At 30.6% G+C, this 26,162-nt stretch overlaps 1 protein-coding gene across 1 annotated transcript; it reads left to right on the top strand.

Moving 5' to 3' along the window:
• Positions 1-2,256: 2,256 nt before the first annotated feature.
• On the top strand, positions 2,257-7,634 carry LOC107933305 (glycosyltransferase-like KOBITO 1). Its single transcript, XM_016865479.2, has 11 exons — positions 2,257-2,728; positions 3,086-3,235; positions 3,383-3,435; positions 3,747-3,855; positions 3,984-4,118; positions 4,261-4,305; positions 4,416-4,603; positions 4,927-5,068; positions 6,117-6,163; positions 6,270-6,357; positions 7,065-7,634. The coding sequence occupies exons 1-11, from the start codon at positions 2,348-2,350 to the stop codon at positions 7,344-7,346; spliced, it is 1,620 nt and encodes a 539-aa protein (XP_016720968.1). The 5' UTR covers positions 2,257-2,347; the 3' UTR covers positions 7,347-7,634.
• Positions 7,635-26,162: the final 18,528 nt, after the last annotated feature.

The raw sequence follows: 26,162 nt of genomic DNA, 5'->3' as shown, positions 1-26,162 counted from the left end.
TGAGCTACTAATAGTAAATCAGTTTTTAAGGTTCTGCCATGAAAGAGAAGTCTGAATGGCGTACTACCAAATGATTTGCCCTACTATAAGGAACATTCTTATTTGCCACTGTAGCCTAGTCCCATAAATGGATGATTGATATGTTGTAAGAATCCTTTAGCTAGGATGATGTTTAGGGAAGTCCCAGTAGAATGTCATGTAAGCTTACAAATCTCTAGACCTTCAATTGTTGGTGAATAAGGTGGCTCAAATGAGGCTTTAAAGGAATACCCTGGTAAGTTTGTGACAGTTTGCCCAATCGTTGCTGACATTATGTTCTTGAATTTGTTACTCTTTTTACTAAAAGTATTGTTTTGCCTTTAGAGAGTGCTTGCTTCTTGGCGGTTGTAAACCTGAGTGTTGTCCTAGAGAACACAGTTTTAAAGATGTTTTGGTTGCTCATGCTGAGAGGCTACAATCCGAGGTTAATAAGAGGAGAAGGCATTTCTCTAGTGGTGGAAAAAGGGATCAAAGGGAAGAATTTCCCTTGGTTTCTCATACGGAAGCACTAGCTCCTCCAACCCCACTAAGTATGGCCTTTCCAAGAGGATTGGGTTTGCAGACCATCTCTCTCTTGGTTGCTTCTTTATTTACGAGCAACAAAGAGAAATAGGTCGTAGTTGAGGGTTATGAGGATATTGTCATCAAGTAAATTTATTCTCATATTATCGCGAACTTCAGTCACAAGAGAATACTCCAATGTTATTGCATTTTAAGTAACATCTCCTTATTTGGATCTCATTTTAAAACTAAATACCTTAATTTCAATGAGACAAAAAATTTAACGATGTAATAAATCTTTTAGAACTCGGCACCCATGAATAGAAGGCCATACTTAGTGGGGTTGGAGGAGCTAGTGCTTCCGTATGAGAAACCAAGGGAAATTCTTCCCTTTGATCCCTTTTTCCACCACTAGAGGACCCGTATTAAATATATATCTAACACAAGCTTTAGTCATATCTCCATTTATATCATATTCAACTTTTATGTTAAAAGAAAATTAACTAATTTAATACCTTTAAATTTGAAGTATAAAAAGTACTAATAAAATTAATGTGAATAATTAAAAGTTATTAATGTGAGAGTTAAAGGATAACATCATCATTAAAATGGCGAGATGATAATGAAAAATATATAATGTGCATAAGAAATCATCACATAAATTTTTAAAGGATAAATTATATAATGGTGACCTAATTTTCATAAATTTTACAATATGGGCACTTTCATATATATATTTCTATCATTTTAGTCATTGTTGTTACGTACTTTTAACATTTTAGTCGCCCATCATTAATTTGCAATTATAAGCACTCGTTTAGTCACTCATTTTATCTTTTTTATTTCTTTTATTTTTTAGTACGGGGAAAAACCTGAGCTTTTATCGAGAAAATCTGTGTTAGAAAAATCAATTTATCTTTTTTAATTTCATTTATTTTTTCTTTTTAAAATTAATTTTAGTTTTTTCTCAAGAAAATGGAAAGGGAAAAACCTAGGATTTTACATGGAATTACTTGGATTTTTATAAGAAAAACTTTAGTTTTTATGGGAAAATTGATTTATCTTTAGTCATTTTTAGGTAATTTGACAAATAGCGCAAATTTGAGGGTTAAAAGAGGTAAAAAATTAAATTGATGACTAAAATGACCTTTTTTTTGTAAAGTTTGAGGGCCAAATAAGTCATTATACCTTTAATAAACTACATAACCGATTTGGCTATAATAATTGATTCAATCGAAATTAGCAAAACCGATGTAAAAGTATCATGGAAGCTCCTCTATTACAAGTCTATTCAAGGAATGAGCAAATTAATCATTATATATTAGACTCACCATTTTGTTAAAATTTCAACCATATCTACTATATATCATGATGATGTAGAAGTAGGCGTTGCATGTACATATATGTATCTATTTAATCGAGTTGATATTTTTAATTAATCAAGTAGATGAGTCATATTTTATTAATTTTTAATAATTTTTTATGAGTCAAATAATTATTAAAAAAGTTAAATGTTTCCTTTTAGTATTTTTATTTTTTTAATAATTGCTAACTATACACTTGACAGATTACGTGTTATTATCGGATTATTTCGTTAATTAAGTTTAGCATTATAAGTAAAAATGGATAGAAATTTTAATGGAAAAATTATTTTACTTTGAGTAATTTACCCAGTTTTAATAAAAATATTTGGAAATTAATTTGAAAAAAAATTATATTTGGAAATTTTAGATTTTATTTTACACTTGAAAAGTCCTTTCCTTGATCTCCCTCTTCATTTGTTACTGTCTCCACCATAGCCATCACAATGCCCAGCCACCACCATCACCACCGCTCTACGCCGCTGCTGTCCGCCACGGCAGCTTCCTCCTCTTCCTCCCAATCCTTCGTCTCTAAGCTCCTGCTCCTCTTAACACTCCTCCCTCTCTCTTTAGCTGCCTTAGCTTTCGTCCTCCAGTGGCGCGGAGGGGGTGTATCCGATCCCACCATCGCCACATCCGCCGCCTATTCACGATGGGCACCACGTGGGTCCCACCACGAGATCTTCCCTGGCATGGAGACTTTCTCATCTCTCTCTCCCAAATCGCATTCTTCTTCGGATTGCATCAATCTCGGTCGTACCTCTTCTCATTCTCTCCCTTACTATGGGGACTGGAAATTTGGTTTTGAAGCTAATTTAAGGCCAAAGGTAACCCTCCCCCCTTTTTGTGGATGATCTGAACCTTGCTTTTATGGTGATCTATTTTGTTGGCTGTACTTTTTTTTACAAAAAAATTCAAAATGTTATCTGGGTTCTGGTAATTAATATTTGATGGATATTGCTTAACTGCTGTAGTTTCAGCTTGAGATCTTGTTATATGGGATTAGATCCGTACCGTTTTCTGGACTTTAGATCAAAACAATATTATTGTTTTTACCCATTGATTCATTATGTTTGGAAGACCTAAATCAAGTTCATACCTTGTTTCTTTTAGCTGATTTTTCCTCTATAGGCAACTGAAGCGATTGTTTATGAGACTCAGCAATTTTGCTTTTGAAATGGCAGATTTGTATTACAACAAGTACATCAGCTGGCTTGGAGCAGATTTTACCATGGATGTTTTATCATAGAGTTCTTGGTGTCACAAACTTTTTCCTCTTTGTGGAAGGGCATGCTGCTTCTCCTAATGTTTCTAAAGTTTTGGAGTCTCTTCCCGTGAGTTTACAAAGTCTTTGGCCTTCTCTGAATTAGTTTTTCTCTGCTTTTTTTTTTCATATATAAGTAGAACTATTCCACTTGATTTAGCAGTGGTTGTTGTTGGTCTGAATTGCTTATAGAATGTGTTATGATTTTACCCTTCAGGGAGTAAAAGTTGTATACAGAACAAAAGAGCTTGAGGAGCAGCAGGCTAAAAGGTCAATTAGCTTTTTCCCTTCTATGATTGAAATACATCTCATAGATTCTAAAGCTTAAGTGAGAGCATGGTTGTCTTGTCTCAATATTTCTTCCTGTTAGCTATAATATGGAGGTTGCTGCTGATAAGTTGTCTTTGTTTTGAATTTATTTGATACTTTCTTTCATATATTTGTGTGCATGCATTTGTGTTTACTTCATTCTGTTTCTTTTCCATTTCTCTAGGGACAATTCCCTTTCTCTGTTCTTTATTTTACTGTCAGAGTTTGTTTACTTGATTTTTATTCTTTTTCCATTTTTCTGTGGTTATCAGCCGGATCTGGAATGAAACATGGTTGTCGAGTTTCTTTTACAAGCCTTGCAATTATGAACTATTTGTGAAGCAGTCTCTCAATATGGAAATGGCCATTGTCATGGCAAGGGTATGCTCTATAAACAATTCTATTTCCATGAATGGAAATTTTTTGTTGATTGTAATTATTAGCACAGTAGTCTCGGCTCTTGAGCTTATTCTGATAAGTTCTTTCCCTTTTGCTTTCTGAAATATAAGGATGCCAGAATGGAGTGGATACTGCATCTTGATACTGATGAGCTAATACACCCAGCTGGTGCAAGTGAATATTCTTTGAGGCAGTTGCTACTTGATGTACCTAGCAATGTTGATATGGTCATATTTCCTAACTATGTAAGTGGCAGTATATAGATTAATGAGAAAAGTTATCAATAAGGGAGCTTGGAACTGGCGGTTATGATTTGATATCTTGTTTTTCATTTGGATTCCTGGTCTCTGATGTTTGATAGTGGAATTTTTCTTCCTTTTTGTTTAGGAGAGCAGCGTTGAACGAGATGATATCAAAGATCCTTTTACTGAGGTAAATTGTCACTTGTCCTCTTTTGTTGTTTTCATTAGTTCAGTAAATTGAATGGCTGAAGTTAAGATTTGGAGTTTCATAAGTGGCTTATGTTTCTTTTCATACAACAGGTGTCAATGTTCAAGAAGAACTATGACCATCTACCAAAGGACACATACTTTGGCATGTATAAAGAATCAACTCGTGGTAATCCAAATTATTTCTTGACTTATGGGAATGGGAAAGCAGCTGCCCGCATTCAGGATCATCTTCGTCCAAATGGTGCTCACAGATGGCACAATTATATGAAAACCCCAAAGTATGATGACTCTCTGTACTCTGAGAAAATCATGGTCAGATAACCTGACCAAAAATGCACATATCTCATAAATTCTTATGTGATTCAATATACATACTTGCATAGAGCATGAAGGATGGGGAAGGTAGTGTTTGGGGCCTTGGTGTTGGGGGACGGGGCCAGCTTGTTCATTGGCAGTGAGAGCATTTTTATGTTGGCATCATATCATGGATAAGCATATCTTAATTGAAACTGTGTAACTTGTGAGAATGGAACTGCTTATATTTGTATAATTTTCGGTGTACATACAAATGGTTCTGAACATAACTATTTTTTCCTTCAAGTGAAATCAAATTGGAGGAGGCTGCTGTTCTACACTACACTTATGCCAAATTTTCGGACCTTACATCTAGACGTGACCGGTGTGGCTGCAAGCCTACCAAGGATGACGTCAAGAGATGCTTCATGTTGGAATTTGATAGAGCTGTAAGTTTGGTACCTTCTATTATTTTTGTATATTTGTATATATACACTCTTGATAGCTTTACTACTGCTATTTATGAGTTGTGGCAAGTATTAGAATATGGGAAATGCAGTAAGCCTCAGGACATATGAACTAGATGTTTACCATTGAAATAAGAACTTTTGGCCATGATATCCATATTTGTTTTCTTCTTTGAGAAATTTGGAGAGCCTAAAATAAAAGGAAAGACTATTATAGACATGGATCTAGGTTGCTAGAAGCTTTGAAGATCGGTTTAATAATTGACATTGATAAAACGGGGAGCAATATTAGGAGTATGTTTGATAGGGTCCCAAGCGATTCATAAGGCAATATTTTGATGCATCTGTTTTATGGTAATGTTCCTCTGAGGTAGTGGACAGCCAAGTAGTTAGCATTATATGACTTGAGTGAGCACCATTTTGGTTCTTGATTTAATGGAATCCTGAGTTGCCCAGTTGTTTCCTTTTTTCCCTTGTTCTTAGAGCATGGACTGGTAAAAGTACCATGGAAGCCCTTGTATTAGGAGTCAGATTGCATTTTGCCCCTTTGACTTAAAAAATGGGCAAATTAGCCCTTGTACGTTAGATCAAAGAGCAAACTAGTCATTTTTGTTAAAAATTTCATTCATTTCTTCTGGTAAAAATTGTCATTGCTGACAGAATAACTAGATAGTTACACATGACTTGCCACATATACCTCTTTCTGACATACAATGAACCATTTTTAACAGTAAAAATGGATGAAATTGTTAAAAGGAGGATCAATTTGCTCTTTGATCTAATATACAGGGACTAATTTGCGCATTTTTTAAATAGAGGGGACAAAATGCAATCCAACTCTTAGTACAAAGGCCTCCATGTTACTTTTACCAGCATGGACCAGATGTTTTGGGGTGAATTTGTGGTTTATGTCATTATATGGTTCGACTGCTCTCTGATGTATAATCGTGCTTGGTATTATTGCTTGTTTTGGATATCAATTCCTTCTAACTGTTATTTGATTATCTAATGTAAGTGTTATTTGTTGCAGGCATTTATAATTGCTTCAACACAAACAGAGGAAGAGATGCTTAACTGGTATATGATCCAATTGAGGGTCTTTTTCTTTTTAATTGTCCTTTTCGACTTGTTTATGGTGGGTGGATGTGCTGATGTTGAAATATATTGGCTTTGGTTATTGTAGGTATCGTGAACGTGTCGTGTGGGGTGACAAAGACCTAAGGCTTAAACTCTTGAGAAAGGGGATTTTAACTCGCATATATGCTCCAATGGTAAGGCCAATTATTCGACATTTGTGAAAATTATATATGGCATGAAACCAAAACTGTTTTTATAAGCATTCATATTTAGATTTCAGTTTGAAATGATGTAAGCGTTGTGAGACTAGGAACTTGTCTATTTAGCTACTTGAGTGGATTAATTGTTGGTGAAAGTATGTATCAGGTCTTTCTATTATAGGAACTAGTTCAAAGTAGTCTCTATTTAAATGGATCAATTTAGTTCTTGTCCTAGTAAAAAGAATCAAATAAGTCTAAATTTTAACAGAATTACCATTTATTGTTTTGAAAATGACATGAACTTTTTTTTTCCATTTGCAGTTGAACTCCAAATAAAATATTCCATTTGCTTAAGTATAAAAGCTTCAAAAATATTGACCCTGTTAAATAGTAAATGACATTTTTTAAACAGTAAATGTTGAAATCTGCTAAAATTTGGCTTTATTTGATTCTTTGTACGGGACAAAATTGATCCATTTAAAAGTATAGGGACTAATTTGAACCAGTCCCTATAATAGAGGGACCTGTCAAATACTTTCACCATTAATCGTCTAGGAACTGTGTGGAATTTACTATCTTCAGATTCTCGTTACAGTTCAAAATATGTTTTCAATTTGTTTTTGCTCTTTGATTATGTTTTCAAATTTCCCATCCCTGGCTGTTCCTCTTCTCTTCCTATTAATGCTCTCTTGCTATCTCAGGCCGTAATCCAGGGGCTAAGAGAGTCCGGTGTCTTCAGCTCTGTTATTGCAAACACCCCCACTACTATTTCAAAGGACAAGTTTTTAGCATCCATTGATAGTAGTAACTCATCAAGAGTCGTTTCCCCCACGACTCACGCATCAAGAAAGATTGGTAGAAGCAGACAGCAACAAACATCTGCTAGGAAGGTGCTGGAAATTGAAACTAATGCAACTGATGAAGCAGCAGCTGTTCCGCCATTGTCACCCCCTGCGTGGACAATGACTACCTTCGAGCAATGATGGAGTGGCTGATTTCGATGACTCTTTACAATCTCTTACTTCAGACGGTTTATTATATCTTTTGCTTCAAACGCAAGGAATCACTGACACAAGCAAAAGAGCAGGTACGCAATGTCTTGTTTGTTGTGTATAGTTAATAGTTCTACAGATTTCTGCTCTGCCATTGAATGTTTGAAGTGAGAATTGGTAGCAAAATATTCTGTAATTCATGATATTGTTGTTTTGACTGATACTACAGAATTACAAGTCATTTATAATAATATATATAAATAGATTTCAGCTTCTCAAGACTTGAGTCATGGTCATGAAATTATAACAATGACTCATATTATAATTTATAAAATTCTAACCAATACTTGAAATTATAATAAAAAGTTAATTGCACCAGACATCCCAAAACTGTGATTATTCTTTGAACTTCAAAACATTTTAAACTGTGATTACTATAATTTATTTGGATTCTCAGATGATGCTACTTTAATAAACGATGCAGACTTTGATTCAAACATAACTAGTGAATATTCCATTCTTGGGATGCTTTTGATGATCAAGATGTTCATCTTCATGATTTTTTATGGTGTGAATGAGATGCAAGATGATCATAACAATAATTTAGAATTAAGCCCAATTAAAAGAATGCGATTCACAAGCATTGATGAATTGTTCTACTTTTGTCAAGTGCATGTCAAGTTGAAGAGATCATTGTGTAAAAAACAATTATGCTTTGTTTAGCTTTGTAGTAAAGGTGACAAATCTAATGATAGAGCAAGAAAATTTATTGCCTTGCAAGAGTCAATTTGTATTGGATGGTGACGGTACGACATAATCCTAAACAAGACAGACATCGGTTAATGAGATGGTGTGTGATTAAGCTGTTAACACACTATCTACTTATAAACTAAAAGAAAAAAATCATTTTTTTTACGTTGGGTCAACTCACTTGAGTTCCTCGGGAGCTAATTAAATTAGTTCTACTATTAAATAAATTAATTTAATCTTTGTACTATTAAAAAAGAATTAAATACGGTCAAATTATAATATAATTAACATTTATTGTATAAAAAATATTATTTACTGTTTCATAGAGTTAATATTTTTAAATTTTTTGGTTTTTTAAACGAGGTTTTTTGTTGGAATTAAATTGTAATTGAAGAAAAAAGTTTCAAGATATTTTTTATACAGTAAATGTTAAATCTGTTATAATGTAAACTTATTTGATTTTTTTTAATAGTATAAGGACTAAATTGATTTATTTAATAATAGAGGAATTAAATTAATTCAATTCCTATAACATAGGGACTTCTAAAATATTTTTAACATAAATTTTGATATAAGTCCAATATATGCATGGGCCTTCCATACCTGGAGTGTAAAAGGGGCCATTAACAGAACCCACAATATCACACCACTTTGAGCTTCACTTAAAATATTTATGCTAATTGAATTAAGATTTAATCATAATTAACTTCACATAATTTAAAATAATTTATATAATTTATATTTATTTAATTCAAATATCGTATTTTAAATTATACTATCTACATTAGATTATATGCATCAATATTTATATATACTATCCTAAAAATCTTAATTGAATTAATATTTAGTTCGATATCAACATAATTAAGAATTTATTGAAAAAATTAATTTCTTATATTAGTGACTAATATTTTCAAGAATTTTTTCTTTTAATTTTTTATATACGATATCTTTAAATAAATTAATTTAAATTAGTATTAAAAAAATCACCTTTTTGGAAAATATCACTTTTGCTAGCAATTGCTCTTTGTAAAAAAATTGATTGAAGTTTAGCTCGACTAACATTATTGTTATTGTAGTATCTTAAAAGCCATAAGTTCAAATGTATTTAAGCATGCAATATTCTTTTTCTTTAAGATAGAGATTATTTCTAATTAAAAATCTAAAATAAATTTTAAACATAAATATTTTTAAAACTAAATTATATTTCTCCCACTTATAATTATCTTTTAAAAATTATTATTAATTTTAAAATAAACATTTTTATATAATTTATTTTTCATTCTTAATAATAATTTAGTGTTACAAATATTAATGAATTGCAGGGGGTATCACCCAAAAGAAATTGCAAATATTGGACTAATTAACTAAGGATATTTGCTTTGTCAATTATTAAAGTAGAATCTATGACTGCCCAGTGATTATCATCTTCAGAATTTAAATAAGTTTTTTATTCAACATTAAAAAATTATTAGATTAATTTACTATTCGGAATTTGAATTAGGTAATTATTTTTATATTAGGATTTAATTTTTTATTGGTCTAAGTTAACTTTTGAACTTAACAACCCTTCCCACATATTGAGATTTGAACTTTTTTATGGTTTAAATTAGTTCATATTATTTCCTTAAAAAAAGGTTGATAATTAACAAGTTCAAGGACTAGTTTAGACAAAAATATGTTCAAATCCCAAGAACAAGAACCAAATTCAGACCTCAAATAATAAATTAACCCTTGTATACTCGGAAGGAAGAACATTTGAAATCATTGAATTGTTGATCCTCATAACTTAAATTAAATCAAATAGCTTAATCAAATCATTTATCACTTTTAATTTAAAGAAGTGAAAACAATATCTATATTTATTTTACGGTTCATCATCGAGATGAATAATAAAAGTAAAAAAGGATGGAAATGGAATAAAGTCAAAGATGAGCACTTTGAAATTTTACATTTGTAAAGCTCCAAACTGCGCTACTATTTTCACTTTCAATGAAAGAGAAAATGTCTACACCACCAAGGAGCTGTAACATTCATGGTCCTTATTTTTCCTGCTTTGGTCAATATTGGACTTAAACCTAACCCACCAATCACCCAAATCTATTTGTTGCACATACATTTTGGAACCATTTTACACACATATATATGTTGCCGACATAATGAAAAGTAGGAAGAACACGTTCACAAGTTATTGAAAACGTACAACATTCTCTTCTTTGAAGGTGTCAAAAGTGTTTGAGACAATTTTATTCAATCCTTCACTAAATTATTTTGGAAAAGGACTTGTTTGGGTTTTCTTTCTTTGGTTAACTTGTAGTTGAGGGTCAGGGCATTATATTTATCCAGATTAAATGAGATTGTTAGTAAGATGCGGATTTTAATATTTATTAAGATATTAATAAATATTTAACCAATTGAATTAACTTATGTAGCTAAATTATTAGCATTTTGAGTCCTAAAAAAATGACATATTTTTGGTGATTTTTTGGTGTGCTTTTTATGGGTCAATTTTATATTCCATATGATTAATTATCTTTGTTAGTATTGAGAGCATGAAGAAGGAATCCTTCACAAAATTATTATGGAAAAGGGCCTATTATAGTTGAGAGTTAGGGTATTCATTCGATTCCATAAAAGGTCAAAATTAATACTTACAAATATTTATTAAACGAGTCTGTTAATGAATACTCAATCAACTGAATCAACCCATAATGATAATTTATTAATGTTTTGGGTCCTACAAAATGTTATTGGGGGGAGGGGAGAAGCATATAATTCACAGGTGTGTTATAATGAGTCAATTTTAATGTGCCATATGGGTCACCTAGCCTTGTGTTAGATAGCCTATGGTTAGTCAAGCATTAGTCAATTGACTACTTGGATGACACAATTATTGCATTAAGAAGAAGAAGTTAAGGATGGATATGTTGTTGGCAGCATTGAAATATTCCTTGCTTGCTTGTCTTAGTCTCTCACTTCACCTTGTTTTTGTTGGTTTTCATGTGGATTTAATCCAAAGGGGACCATGCTTTCCACTACAAAACCCCCCATGAAGCATCTACTTATGCGGCCTCAACCCTTTTGAAGGAGTTTTTCCAACTACTGGACCAAGTTCTTTTCTTCATATTCTTTGACTTGACCATCACATTGAAAGCAATAGGACCCATATTCCACCTCAACAATTTTATTTCAAAGAATATATATTTATATTGACACAATCATTTTATACACAAACTGCAAATCAAACGATGATACTTCTTCTAAAAACGTAAATAATTTATTTAAAAAAATTAATTTAGTGACAATACACCAAATATTAATTTTTAAAGCATCTTTTATATATATATATATATATATATATATACACATGCTACATGTTAATTGAAACTCACTCACTTGTTAGCTGACAAATATATATGCATAATCACATAATTATGTCTTTAGCCATATTTGTTGTCGACCTTGCTGTTTTCAGTCAAATTGAGAAAAAAAAATTGACATAAAGTAGAGAGATAACTTGATTAAACAGCTTACATGAATGTGTCTATATATATTGATATTGGAAAAATATATATCAAATATTGTAATTAGTTTTTTTTTGTACTTTACTCAATTGAGGAAATATTTTTTAAATTTTAATTTTTGTAAAAAGTTTGAGCAACTCAAACTATTATGATTTAATTTTTTAAAAATAAAATTAATAATTAATAATAAAATATAATTTTATTTTCAATAAAATATATTAAAAATTGATAAAGTAAATAACAAGATACTTATCTAAGAATATATTCAATTTATTTTATTTCTTTTAAAACTATATACTTTTCTTTACAAATTTTAGTTTACTCAACTTTTACTAGGGTTGCCAATGGAGTGGAGCAGAAGCAGATATTTTCAAATTCACTATTACTCCATAATTGGTACACTATGTCCTTTCACTGACGCTGCTCGATTATGGATGTGTAATATTGAAAATATTTACCTCCATGGATGTTGGATACAACTATCCTCACCTTGCTTGACCAATTTAATTTTTGCTGGCTATTTTTAATATTTTCAATCTTTTTAATGACAAGTAAGGCTCTGTTTATTATTGAGGTTGAAAAGTGCTTTTCAGCTTTTCAACTCAAACCATGATTTCAAACCGAAAGCAATGGTAAAAGAGGAGCTTTTCAAATAAAACCATGTTTTTACATTGGGATTTTAATCAAAGCCAAAAATCCTAAATTTTTAGCTTTTGCAAAAGTGCTTTTGGATAAAATTATTTTCTTATCCTTGTTGAAGAAGTGCAAGATATCTTCCACTTTACAACATTATGTCTAAAATGAACATTTTATTTTTAAAAAATACTTTTGGCAGTAATGGTAAACACTGCAAACTTATCAAAAGTATTTTTCCACCGCATTTTTCAAAAGCAAATTTAAATTTCAATGGTAAACTACCCCTAAATATTTAAACATAATTCTTCAAAAATAGTTAACCACAAAATACATAGGTTTGTGTTGAGTCAATTTTTTAGCGTGCTTGGACCAGTGCCAACTGGTTGTGGTACTGCCTGCTCAGAAAACTTGTCATGTTTAAGTTGGTAAATTTTGACAACAAAATTTATTGGGTCATGATTCCTGTTGTTACTTTGGACGATTGCCAGCCTATCGTTGATATCCAAACTACACATACAACATATCTTGGAGATTGGTTTGGATTTGAATCGAAGCAATCAATATCCCAAGTTTAGTGAATCGGATCAAATTGACTAACTGGACTAACAGTCATCGCACTGGATCCAAGTAGAATAGATCCTAAATCCGTTTATAGATTTATTCACTTGTGACGTTCATGGTGTGTCATGCCTTAATCCTGAGTGGATGATGAACTATATATGCGTGACTCATATACTTTGATGTACGTAAAAGCCTAAGTTCGAATAGATAATGAATCGAAAGCTGGTGCGTTGGATATATGACTTCTACAGTATGTAGCATCATTCACAACAGTGAAATTCATAGCCTAAGACATGGGTAAATGATATCCTCTCATTGGCGTTACATGATAAATGAAAAGTGAATGTAGCCAACGGTCATTTGCCTTTATGATGAATGACTTAATTACTATTTTATAGTAGTTGAATGTTCATGAAGAAAGATGTGATGGTTTCCATGAGAAAAAATAGGATCATATTGGGAGAACGGATGTATCCCAAAGAAAGTAAGGGAAACCTATGAGGGTAACACACTTATGACAAGGTCATTGGACGAGCATTAATCGAGTAGCTTTCGTAATGGTATGCAATTGGGGAGAGCTTAGTCACAATACTATACTGGAATAATTTCATGACTAAATGAGTTTATAATTAATAGGTGAAAAGCTGAAACTTAATTATAAATCATTTAAGCCCTAATCACACATGTTCAATCAGTCCTCCGCTATCTCATTGAAAACCATAAATGAATTATATGTTGAATCAAATGAACAGAGATGGATAGAAATGATAATGTTAGAAAATTGAGTTACATTTGAAAATGAATGTGGTTTCTCACTTACTATGGAAATGACCCAAGAATTAATTTAGGTTTTTCAAGTTATTATTTAATTAATTGAATTTCTAAAATAGAATTAAATTAATTGGTCATTGTGAATCCGTTGAATGTTGAAATTGATATATTTCTCATAGATTCTTTTACGGTAAAGTTGTCATAATTTTAACAGAATTAAAATTGGGTTGAGAAAATTATTTAATGGGAAAATTAATTAATTTAATAAATAATGTATATTTTGGAAAATAGAAAAATATGTACTGGGTTGGATTAAATTATAAGGTGTTGAGTTAAAAGTCCAGGAAGCACATATAATTGGACCCAATATAGAAAATGTCTGAATCCCCATCATAATACTTACGAGGGGAGGCATACCCTATTAGTCACCCCTCTCTCCTACTTCAACCAGGTTATTAGTTTTTTTCTATTAAATATGTATTAAATGCATTCTACTAATTCAGCTAGGGTTTTACTTTTTCTCCTTATAAATAGATGGCATCGATAAGGCTAAAAACAACAATAAGATATACAAAACTTTTGAGATATTGTTTTTTTTCCCCAAAATAGTGAGAATTTATTTATAAGTATAAATTATATTTTTTGGAAATAACAATTCTACCAGCATCTATAAGAGAGAGATTTACTTTCCTATTAAAAGTAAGAAAATTATTTTTGGTTGTGTTTGATTCGTAATTGTTTGAGCCCTCATTCAAAACAGTTCTTGGTACGAGAATAGCAAAGAAAACCATTCAGTTAAAAGCTGGGAATGTCTAGGATCTGTCTCGTTCAAAGCACAAGTACTATATTAGGAAAAATTATATTGCTATAAATATCACAATCGACTCAATTTTCAAAATTTTTTATTTTTTCATTGTGCAAGAAAATTGTTTTTGAACCGGATTTTTTCCAACATACCTGCCCTGTCTACACCACTGAAACTAACAAGACTCATGTTGGTATCCTTAGAAAACCAAGTACTAAGATCCACTATCCTATTCGTATATCAAATTGTCCTATACATATCCTTCAAATATAACACTTGAGGATTGGAATGGCATCTTACACATATTCTTACACAAAAGCATAACAAATTTGCTATAAATTAAGTAAATTACAAATCATACTTCAATAGGTACTAAGGTCAGTTGTAACTCCCTCTACACCTGAGCAGATTTTTTCAGAAACTGATCTAGAAGTCCTAATAGGTCTTGAATTCTCCATTCCAAACTTCTTCACTAGATTTTGTCCATACTTCTCTTGAGATAATAAAATCCCTTCCTTGAGCTTTTTGATTCAAAAACCCAAGAAATAGGACAACTCCCCTACCATGCTCATCTTGAACTTGTCAACATTCCCTCTCATACCCTCTAAATTTTCTCCTTTTTGATGTACAAGGTCTTTTCAACATTCCCTCTTAGGTAGCCTTGCTCAATTAACACTGAAAGTCTCTTATACCATACATTTGCTTCAAACATTAGGGAGCTTTAGTGAGTTTGTAGAAATGGCTAGGATGCTTAGGGTCTTTAAATCCTTTAGGTTTTTGTACATACATCTCTTCATTGATAAATCCACTTAGAAACACACTTTCACACCTATTTGGAATTACGTTATATCTAGCTAAGTTGCAATTGCCAATAGAAGTTTGATTGCCTCTAATCTTGCAACTAGTGTGAATGTCTCATTAAAGTCAATGCCTTTCACCTAAGTATAGACATGAGCTACTAGCTCTATTTAATTTATTGTAATGTTTCCAAGCTCATAAGTCTTATTCTTAAAGATCCACCCTATCCTAATTACATTACAATCAACTAGTCTTAGAATTAGTTAGCATAAATTATTTCTTTCAGATTGATTCAAATCTTTTTCCTCCTTCTTGGGCTTTACGAAGAATGTGTAGCATGTTAATCTAACAATATCTTGATAATTAGGTCTTGACTTGCCTCTAGTCTTGACTTTTCCTGCGGTATCACCTATAACATCATCCAGTGAATGATTCTTCCTCACTCTTTAGGATGGTTAAGGTCTAGAAATGTCATCCTCCAGTTGATTATCAACATGATCAAGTTCAACTGTCTGATTAATCACATGTAACTCATGAAGTGGTTCAGTTGCAGAGTCAATTGCAACAAGTTTTTTAACTGGGCACTCAATAGGTAGACACCTTGCCAGCTTATCTTTAAAACAACATTGAAAAACTTCATAAAATTTTTTGTGCATGTTAAACACTTTATAATCTTTTACTATTGGTGGAGTATTCAAGGAAAATCCTCTCATCACTATGTGCATCCAATTTTCCTTAATAGATTTTATCTATGTGAATATAGTGGGTAATCCCAAAAACATGAAAATAGCTCATTGTTGGCTTCCTCCCTCTCCAAATATCATATGGGTTCATCCTTGTCTTTGGCCTTAATAACACATTTTTAATCACATGAACAACATTGTTAACAACTTCTGCCTAAAACCTATGCAAAACTCCCTTAACATTGAGCATCACTTTAGCTATATCTTGGATTATACATTTTTTTTCTTTCAACAACACTAGTTTGCTAAGGAGTTGTTGGTGTGGAAAACTCATGTTGAATCCCTTTGTTGTCACAAAAGTTAGAAAACTCTTCCTTTCATATAATCTCCATAGACTTTGGAAATGACACCCTTAGCTTTGGCAATCTCCTACGACAATGTATCTCATCAATCTTTATAGGTCTTTCTATTAGGATTTGTGTTGTTAGTGCAATGATTTCGACATTTCACTTGTAATTTTTGAATTGATTGAATAAATAAATTTTCATATAATTAATTTATTATATCTTTGCATAATTATCCTTGATGGTTTTTGCAAGAAAAATAAAATGAATAAAGCATTTAATTACCTAAGGTTTTAACTAATATTAGATTGCATCATAAGGAAGGAATTATGATGTGAGAAGGCAATTTATATTAGTAAGTAATCTAAATTTTTCATAGTCCATAGGACTCAAAATGAACAATTGATTCATGAGGAGTATTATGTTGTCTAGAAGTCCAATTAGAGAGATAACTTGTCTTGGCTATCAGAATGAATGACTCCTAGAAATAAAGAAATAAGTCTGATTGTTTGAATTGACAATATATCTAACTGGACCCAAATAGAATTTATCCTAGAACCATTTATAGATTTATTCATTTGCGACATTCATAGTGTGAGTAAGTGACTGACCTTGTGTATAGAACTTATGTGCTTTGATTTATTGAAAGCATGTGCTCTCATAGTAGTGAGACAAAAGTTGGCATATTGGGTGCATAGCTTATATATGGCATGACTTCACTTACAATAGAGGAATTCATAACTTAGTAAAAGAGTAAACAAATTGTAATTTTTCTTAGTTAAATGGCCAAAACAAAAACTTGTAATTTAATGGCTAATGATGTAGTTTACACTGAAACATTTTCTAACGATTTGAGTATTGATTTTAATCCCATTAAACACTCAAATCCACTCAAAAAAAAAAAAACTCCAAAAATTGAACTCTCCCCCATAGGCTATGGTGTTCGTTGCAAATGGTGAGGATGGGGATGACGGGTTCTATCTAACAATCCATAAGCCCTTCTATCGATTTAAAAATAACGAAAAAGAATGAAGCTTCATACTAACCTTCTTGATTTGATGATGAGAAATTTTTGCTCCTGAATTTCTTTCTCTTGAATGGCAATACAAGAGAAGAAAAGACAAAATTTACGTATATTTCCCCTTATGGAATATTAGCTAAAAAGTCATTGGGGGTAATTACCACATAAATCCCCTTTTTCTACCCTAAAATAGAATCAAATATTTAGAAATTTAAACACCCAATTTACTCTTTCTTGCAAAATAGCTCATAGCCCAATTTAATAAATATTCACTCTCAACTAGTTTGAAAGAAACTTCTCAGTGATAATTCCCTTTTATTAAATTATATGAATAATTCGATTTTAAATTCTCGAAAACCTCTTGGTGTAAATTTTAAAAGGTTTAAATATGTCAAAGGTTCTTATAATCTTTTGAAATTTAGGATTAGTCCCTACATTTTAATTTTGAGGCATTAAGTCCTTATATTTTTTTTATTTAAAAATCTTTGTCCCTCCATCTAATTTTGTGGTTAACTTGGTGTCAAAGGTAAAATAACTTTCTTAGCCCTCAACATTTATAGTTTTTTTTTTCAATTTGGTCATTACCTTTAAATGTACATAAAAAATTTTAAAAATTAATTATTTTTCATATTTTAAATAAAAAATTATAATTTTTAAAAATAGAAACTCTTTAACATTTTAAAAATAAAAACGATTTTTAAAATATAAAAAAATCTAAAATTCATTGTTATCTAAACTGGATCGAACTGATTAGTCAAATCGGGAACCGGCTGGGGTATCAGTCCAATGAGAGGTAAAAAAATAGGTTGACCCACAAACTCGTACACAATGATTGAACCGAGCTAAAAAATTGATTGAACTGGTAGTTGAACCTATTCCAAACTAGTCTAACAAATTGGTTCCCAAGACGATCAATCTAATCAGTTTAAAGCAAATAGATTATTAAAAAAATAAAAAAAAATAAAATTATAAAATTTGTTTCAACTGATTTTTTGGCGCAATCTTACCTGTCTGTACCGGTTTGAGGGTCACCAAACTGATGCCCCAACTGGTTCTTGATCCAATCAGTTTGGTTTGATTTAGATAACATTGAATTTTAGATTTTTTTTTATTTTAAAACTTTTTATTTTATTTTTAAAATTTTAAAGAGTTTTTTTTCATACTTTTAAAAATATAATTTTAAAATTTTATGTTTTTTTTTAAAATAAGAAAAAAGTTATTTTTTTAAAAATTACGTACTTTTAAAAAGGGTATGGATCAAATTAAAAAAAATATAAATGTTGAGGGGTAAAAAGTTTTAAAATTTTAAAAACCAATAGACCTATGAATTGGTATGGACTGGTCAAACTGGGTTAAAAAATTAGTTGAACTGGGTCAAATTCAAAATTAGAATATATTTTTTATTTTTTAATAATATAGTTGCTTTGAACTAGTCAAGTCAGTTGTTTTAGGAATCAATTGGTCAGACTAGTTCAAAATCGGTTCAACTAAATTTTTAGCTTAATTTAACCCATCCATATCGATTCGCGGGTCACCCAATTTTTTTCCTTTCACTGAATCAATAACTCAATTGATTCAACCCGTCTATAACGATTTGCAGGTCACCTGGTTTTTTTCCTTTCACTGGATCAATACCTCAACTGGTTTTCGATTCAATTGGCTGGTTTGATTTAGATAACTTTGAATTATGAATCTTTTGTTTATATTTTAAAAATTATTTTTATTTTTATTTTAAAATTTTAAAGAGTTTTTATTTTTTCATAATTTTTTAATAATAAATTGTTATTTTTTGAAAAATATATTATTTTATTAATTTTATGTTTTTATTGAAAATATAAAAAAATTAATTTTTTCATAAAATTTTAAAGAATAATAACCAAATTGACAACTGTAAACAATAAATTATTTATAGAATGGGTTGATGGTGGTGCAAAGTGAGGGGTTGTGTTAGAAGGTGAAAATCGAGGGAGATGAGAGTCAGAAGAATGTGAAAAATGAAAATAATTTATTTGAATGCAAAAAAAAATGAGGTGAATGCTAATATCAAAGGTGAAATATTTTTTTTTTAAAAATAGTTGGAATGTCATGTAGATTATATTTTCGTTTAAGTGTCTAAAATGATTTTTTTTTTTGAAATTAAGTGATTACTTGTATAATTTATCTAAAATTTTTTAATGTTAACCCATCAAATATCTTGGCCGAACTAATGACACATTGCGTACAAATGTTGAAAGTTGATTAGCCAATCCTCGATCTCATATTACCCAATGGAATATGATCGAGATGGTGCTGCTGACACACTTATCCAAAAAACAAAAGAAAAAAAGATAGTGCTGATGTGTCGACGATCGTGTCATTGATGATTTTGGGATGCAATGGGAGCCCACCTTGGCCGTCCCTTCGATTCTTTGATGACAACGCTACATATGATTATTGATTAAAGTTCAATATTGTTTGGCTTTGCATTCCACATATATAGAGCATCTGATGGACAAGAGAGGCCCACGTATAGGGACTTCAACATGCATGTGCAGTATGGTATATATATTTTATAATTATATATTAATTCTCTTGTCCCACAAAATCATTAGGTTAAGCTAATAAATTTGTGAGTGGTCGGTCTCCTTTTAGAAAGTATGTATGTATGTATGTATGTATGTATGCAAGTACTTAAGATTAGGTTTTTCTCCACACATATACTTATATATATTAGAGATTAGAGAACTATATTTGTTACATCTAGGTCACACTTTCACACTTAAAAGGCAGACCATAAGTGAGTGCAATATCTAATCAAAATTTCATAATCTTTGTATCTCTATATAACTATAATAATAATCAACATCATAACTAGATTCCAAATTAGGATTGATTTGTCCAACATGTGCAAAGTTTGATGCTTTAAGCATGTTCCATCATGTCACCTTTTATTGAAATTCTTATATAAATATATAGTATTATTGAGAATAGAGAAGAGGTTATGAATATCTTTCCTTTCTTTATAATTTGTGGTAAGGTCGTTTTCAACTAAAACAAGAAGTTGTGAGATTCTTAACTAATGCACCTTCTAGTAATGGAATTTAAAATATGTGATTGTTGGGTGTTTATCACACAATGTTGTTTGAATTGTTGGAACAATTTATTTAAAAGGAGTAACAAGTAAGGAACACAATCACAAAATATCAAAGATGTTTACGCGGTTTCATAAATTACTTATATTTGTTTGCGAGTTTTTTCCCATATAATGAATCAACCATCAAGGCGTAACTGATAATTAAGTGTCTATATTTCTTATATTTAAGCCTCTATGTTTAACATTTTGCTTGGTTCTTAAGTGAAATGCCGCATTTTAACTTGCTTTGCATATTTTGTGCTTCCTTTGCGCTTAATCAAAGTTTGATTTGATAAATTCGTGAAACTTAATTTTTGTTTTAATTCTTATTTGTTCATTAGTATATGTGCATCTTTTGTTTTTATTACAATATTTTAGGTTTGTCAAATAGGTGGCCAATATTTGATAGCTTAGAATGATTTTTGTGTCAACTAGAAAAACTAAATCCATAATTGTTTGATTCATTCTACTACTAGTGAGAAACTGCATAATTTTTTATATCATAGTGTACGATTATGTGGTGTGGATGGGTGATCTAGCTTAAATAAACCTTGATAAGGTGAGTTTATTGGTTAAACTTAGGTCTCTCTTTCTTGATGTTGTTGGTAAGTTATATCTTGGGCACTAAGTTACAAGGTTATTTATCGATTAGGGAAGTAATTTCAAATGAGTTGTCTCTTGGTTACCGAACAAGTAATGAGAGATTGGTTGCCCAACGTTGAGTCAACAACTAGAACTAATTGATTAACATTGAAGATATCCTTGCATCGATAATTGAATCTATAAATCACACAGAAATTTTACCATTTTCTAGAGATCCTTCCCATTGATTTTCTAAAACCTTTAATTATTACTTTCTTCGTCATATTTTTTAATTTAAATTTAGTTTTTGATGTTATAAAAATCCCCCTTTTTATTTACTTTACTTGTTTGGCCTTGCTTTCTACTTTTTGCTTTTTCCTTTCTGCTTTTTCTATGTCTAATCTCATATTTTCAAGTAGGTTTTATTTTTGTAGGTCTTGACAGCCTACAACCTTTAATTACAATTTAACCGATTCAAAGATTATTATGGCCTTAGTAGTGTAGTCTCTCATTGAACTTTTTGAAACACTAATAACAAGTTCTTAGTTGAACATATAATGCTCCCTTTCAATGAATAATAGTAAGGATGAAAGCTTCTTAAATATAGTCTTCAATGGAGCTTCAATAGATCATCATCTTGAGAATAAGGATTAGATTAACTCAAATCATCCCTTACATTACATCATCAATCCCTTCAATCAACTTGATCGAATTCCTTTATAATAGGAAATTTCAAATCCCACAAATTGTGCACTCTATAATATATAACTAAGATAAATACAAGTCAAACTTGCCAACATAGACATAATGCTTGTATTATTATTCATAGTGTTGTTTGAATTATTGCAACACTTTGTGTAACATTCAATGCTTGCATTATTATTCATAGTGTTGTTAGAATTTTTTTTATTAAACAAGAAGGTTAAGAACCTTGACTTTATGAAACAATTAATAATCATAGCGCAAAGGCTCTACCCTACTATAAAAGCCATTGAACCCACAAAGGTGGTGACTAAAAATAGACATTATCAAACCCATTAATGAAAAAATAAACTAATAACACAACATGATTTTAAGCTTTTTTATAAACAAGATTAACTTATGATGTCTATAGCAGTAAATTTGATTAAGCTTAATGCACGCGTACAAATATGACCAATGTGGCAAGTAGACAAAGGATGTCATAAGGATCCCTTAGGGAAGTCTTCGAGTTTTCCACACCAACATATTTTTGACTAACGTTAAACTTTCAATTGAATAATCTTCTCCACTATTCTCAAGCTATTGAATACTTGAGGAACCATTTTCACCTTTAAAACACTAGATCTCGTATTATTATTGCTTAGAAAAATAGTAATTAAATGTCTTCGTAATCTAGAAATAAGAACTCAAAAAATTTAAAATTTATTTACACAAATAGAAAAATTGAACAAATAAATCTCCCTAAATTTTGGTTGAGTATCACAAAGGTATAGGAATGATTTATGTGGTCGAACAACATGCATATTTGTAGAGAGAAAATATGCAAAAGAGAGTCTGAAAATAATCAAAACAAAAGAGTCCCAGTTAATTTAAGACACATGATTAATGGCTAAAAGAGAATATTTCTCCCTTATCTCAAGTTCCCTTAGCCAAATATGGCCTTACCAATGCAACAAGCAATAGACCTAGTACCTTGCGCTATTCTCTCTTAGGGATCCTTATGACATCCTTTGTCTACCTGGTTATGTGTTATTTTATTGAAGATATTATGATCCATCTATGAAAAATCAATCCTTGGCATTTGAAGGTTGGATGGATTCAAGTGAACCAAATAATCCCTTGAAACATGGAGGATTGATGAAGACTATGTAGTTGTTTTGGAAATTAGATCTTCAATTGATTGTAATTTGATTATTGTGATTGTAATAAATATATTCAATGAGTTACTTTGTTCACTTAGATTCTATGTTTGCAACTCGAATTGAATATATATTCTAAGGCTTGTCTAGGTTTTGTAAGAGAAATTATTGAGAGCACTTGAATCTATTTATTGAGGTACTATTTTTGTAACGACCCAAAATTTAGTGGTGCCGAAAAGTGAAGTTTTGGAATCCTATTTTCGTAAACTGAGTCCATAAATATTAAATAAAAATATTTAAAGAGTTATTATGACAATATATTGAAGTTTGATTAAGTAATTTAATCGAGAAATTAATTAATTAAGGCTGAGGGACTAAATTATAAAAGTTTAATCACTATAAAGTTTTAATTAATTAAAGGCTTGAGGACTTACATGGAAATTAACCAAAGGGCCAAAATGGTTAATAAACCATTATAAAGTAAAGGTTAATGGATGATGATGTCAATCTCCATTAAGTATGGTTAATAGATAGATTAGATTAACTAAGTTAATTCACTAAGATTAATTAATAACTAAACTAAGTATAAATTAAGGAGATAACGGAAAAACACCATCTCTTCTTCATTTTCTTGTTTCTTCATCGTCCATTGAGAAAAAAAACTCTCCAAACATTTAAAACATTCAGCCATTAATTTAAGTATGAATTTCAAGCCATTTTCTTGTAATTTTATAGATTTATGATCATGGAAGCTTAATTTAGCTAGCGCATATGCCAAATTGATAAACTGTTAAACTTTTAAAAAGTTACCATTGTTGATTAATTGATAAATTAGGGTTGAAATTGATAGATTTTAAGCTTAGATTATGAAAAGGACTAGATTGTAAAGTTAACTTAGCATGTTTGTTAACATTGTTACATTAGGGACCAAATTGAATAAATATATAGCATGTCATGAAATTTGGTTAGAATTAGAAATTATAAGATCCCTAATGAGAATATATGAAATCAAATTTTAATCCGAAGTTAAGAATCAAAAGATATGTTTATCTCGGAATCAAGGACTAAATTGAATAAAATAAAAAATGTGTGGCTTTGTATTTAAGTCTGAAATGGATAAAAATTGATATTTTTTATCCATTCGTATTATTGTACGTAGTTATAGTAGATGAGTGACGCGAGATATAGATTTGTACTTTTATGATTCGGGATAAATTTAATTGCTTGCATATAAATATTAATTACTTGATTGATCGTTAAGGAGAGCATATGGTGTTAGTATGAACTGTTTTGATTGAGGTTGATGTGGGATATCGAAATAAAGGACTAAATTGAATAAAATGAAAAATAAACTGAATTACTTGAATTATGTTATGTGATATGGTAAATGGATAGAAATGTTTTGTATGGCATGTGATATATGTGAATTGATGATGAATTGGATTACGGTTTTGCATATGTTAGAGAAATTTATATGTATAATATTGCAAAAATAAAATTGAATATGAAATTATATATATAAGAATTGGATTAAATTGAATGAAATGAGATAAATGTTTGACATGTGATAGAACAATGTTCAATGTACGGAAAATGCAAATGTGATTAAACATATGACAGGTGAGTAAGGATGATTACATGTATGATATTGAAATATATGTGATCAATGTCCATGTGAACTTAGTAAAAGCTTAGGATACGATTAGCATATCAATAGGGTTATACATGCACTTGATCAGCGATTTTACATGTTATAATGAGATCAAGCATATGTTGCAGATTCTCGGGTTATATGTAACATAAGTTTAGCCTAGACGGGTAACCTGGTGCCATTTCAGCTTGTGTGAGCAACTTAGTTAACTTGTGTATCTAAATCTATTTTATTAGAGTTCCATTGGGCAATATATATTATAATTGAAATGGAAAAGTTTGAAAATGTATGGAGTATGAAATGGCATACACTTATAACATGATACGTAGCATGAAATTACTTTAGTATCAAGTGATGTTATTTATAATGTGTGAGTATGTCTAACCTATTGGGATGACTTAATATAAATGGCATGTGTGTCTATATGTTGAATTCATTATGAAAACTAAATGGTTAAATGATGTTTATTGATCATGGAATTGAATGACTTAATGTTAAAAGTATATATGTCAGTTCATAAATGGTATGGAAGGTTTAAATGATATAAAGTTTGACATTTGACAACTAGAATGAATTGGTAAATTCTATTGCAATGATGAATGGATTGATTTGCTAATTATCATATGTATACTCTTATATGTAATTGATAATGGCATTTCTTGGCAAAGTAGGGATATAAATTGGGTGGATTTTGTGTTGTATTTCTTACGACCAATTGCTTATGCTAATATCATGTTATCTTGAATCATGAAAGTACCACTGAGCATTATCACTCAACATATGGTTTTTTTATTTCGTGCGCAGGTACAAGTATATTTTGAGGTTTCAAGAAGTGATTCCAGCATCCAACCAATGACCCTCAACTCCACAATGTTTGTATAGTTTTTTTCGTTTTGGTATGTGGCATGTACCTAGGTTTGAGTCATTTATGTATATCATATATCATTGAGTTAATATTTAAGTCAGAATGGCTAACTTGATATGGTAAATTGGTATTGTAAATGTTATGTTTTGTGATGATTGAAGATTGAGATGATCTCAATAGGTATATGTTATATTAAATAAGATAATTGATGTAAATTGGTCAAATGGTTACAAAGGTAGAAATTGACATAGGTAAAATCAAGTATTGAATGACATTTTGAATGAAGTATAGGTGTAAATGTTGATTAATGGTAACAATTGAGCATATGTATATAACATATTTGGTTAAATAACTCAAATGATAGAAATTGAATTTTATGTTAAGGTTTAGTTCTTGAATTCAATGGCCAATTTGATGAATTGGTTGGGATGAAACATTTAAGGTAGTATATGAGGTAGGGAAAAACATGAGCAGGTTGAAAGTAAACTTGGCAAATTAGTTAGGCCATTTTGAATTGGTACAATTGTTGCGGAAGCGACGATAATATTAATAACAATATTATCAGAAATATTTAGATAATTATTATGCCAACAATTATACTAAGAAAATTCCCAGTTAAATTGGAGGGGTCACAATGGTCCCGCTTAAAACCCAACAACTAGACAGAACTCACTTAGATATTTATAGCAATAATAACTAAATAAATATAACCAACATAAAGCTATTAAATAAAAGCAAACAAATAAGAAATAAAATACCAGAGTTTTAACGAGGTTCGGCCAATTTAGCTTACGTCCTCGGACACTACCAAATTAATATTTCCTCTAGAAATATTACAAAGGAGAAGATTTTGGGATAATACA

This window comes from Gossypium hirsutum, chromosome A13 (genome assembly GCF_007990345.1).
Source record: "Gossypium hirsutum isolate 1008001.06 chromosome A13, Gossypium_hirsutum_v2.1, whole genome shotgun sequence".
Classification (NCBI taxonomy): Eukaryota; Viridiplantae; Streptophyta; class Magnoliopsida; order Malvales; family Malvaceae; genus Gossypium; species Gossypium hirsutum.
Note: the sequence above shows the minus strand (reverse complement) of the source record. Positions and strands in the feature narration are given on the sequence as shown.

Excerpts from the sequence above, each read along its gene's own strand:
- LOC107933305 (XM_016865479.2), top strand. The coding sequence starts at position 2,348 with ATGCCCAGCCACCACCATCACCACCGCTCTACGCCGCTGCTGTCCGCC. Across the intron at positions 3,436-3,746 it reads GAGGAGCAGCAGGCTAAAAG|CCGGATCTGGAATGAAACAT; the intron begins GTCAATTAGCTT and ends TGTGGTTATCAG. Across the intron at positions 4,604-4,926 it reads AATTATATGAAAACCCCAAA|TGAAATCAAATTGGAGGAGG; the intron begins GTATGATGACTC and ends TTTTCCTTCAAG.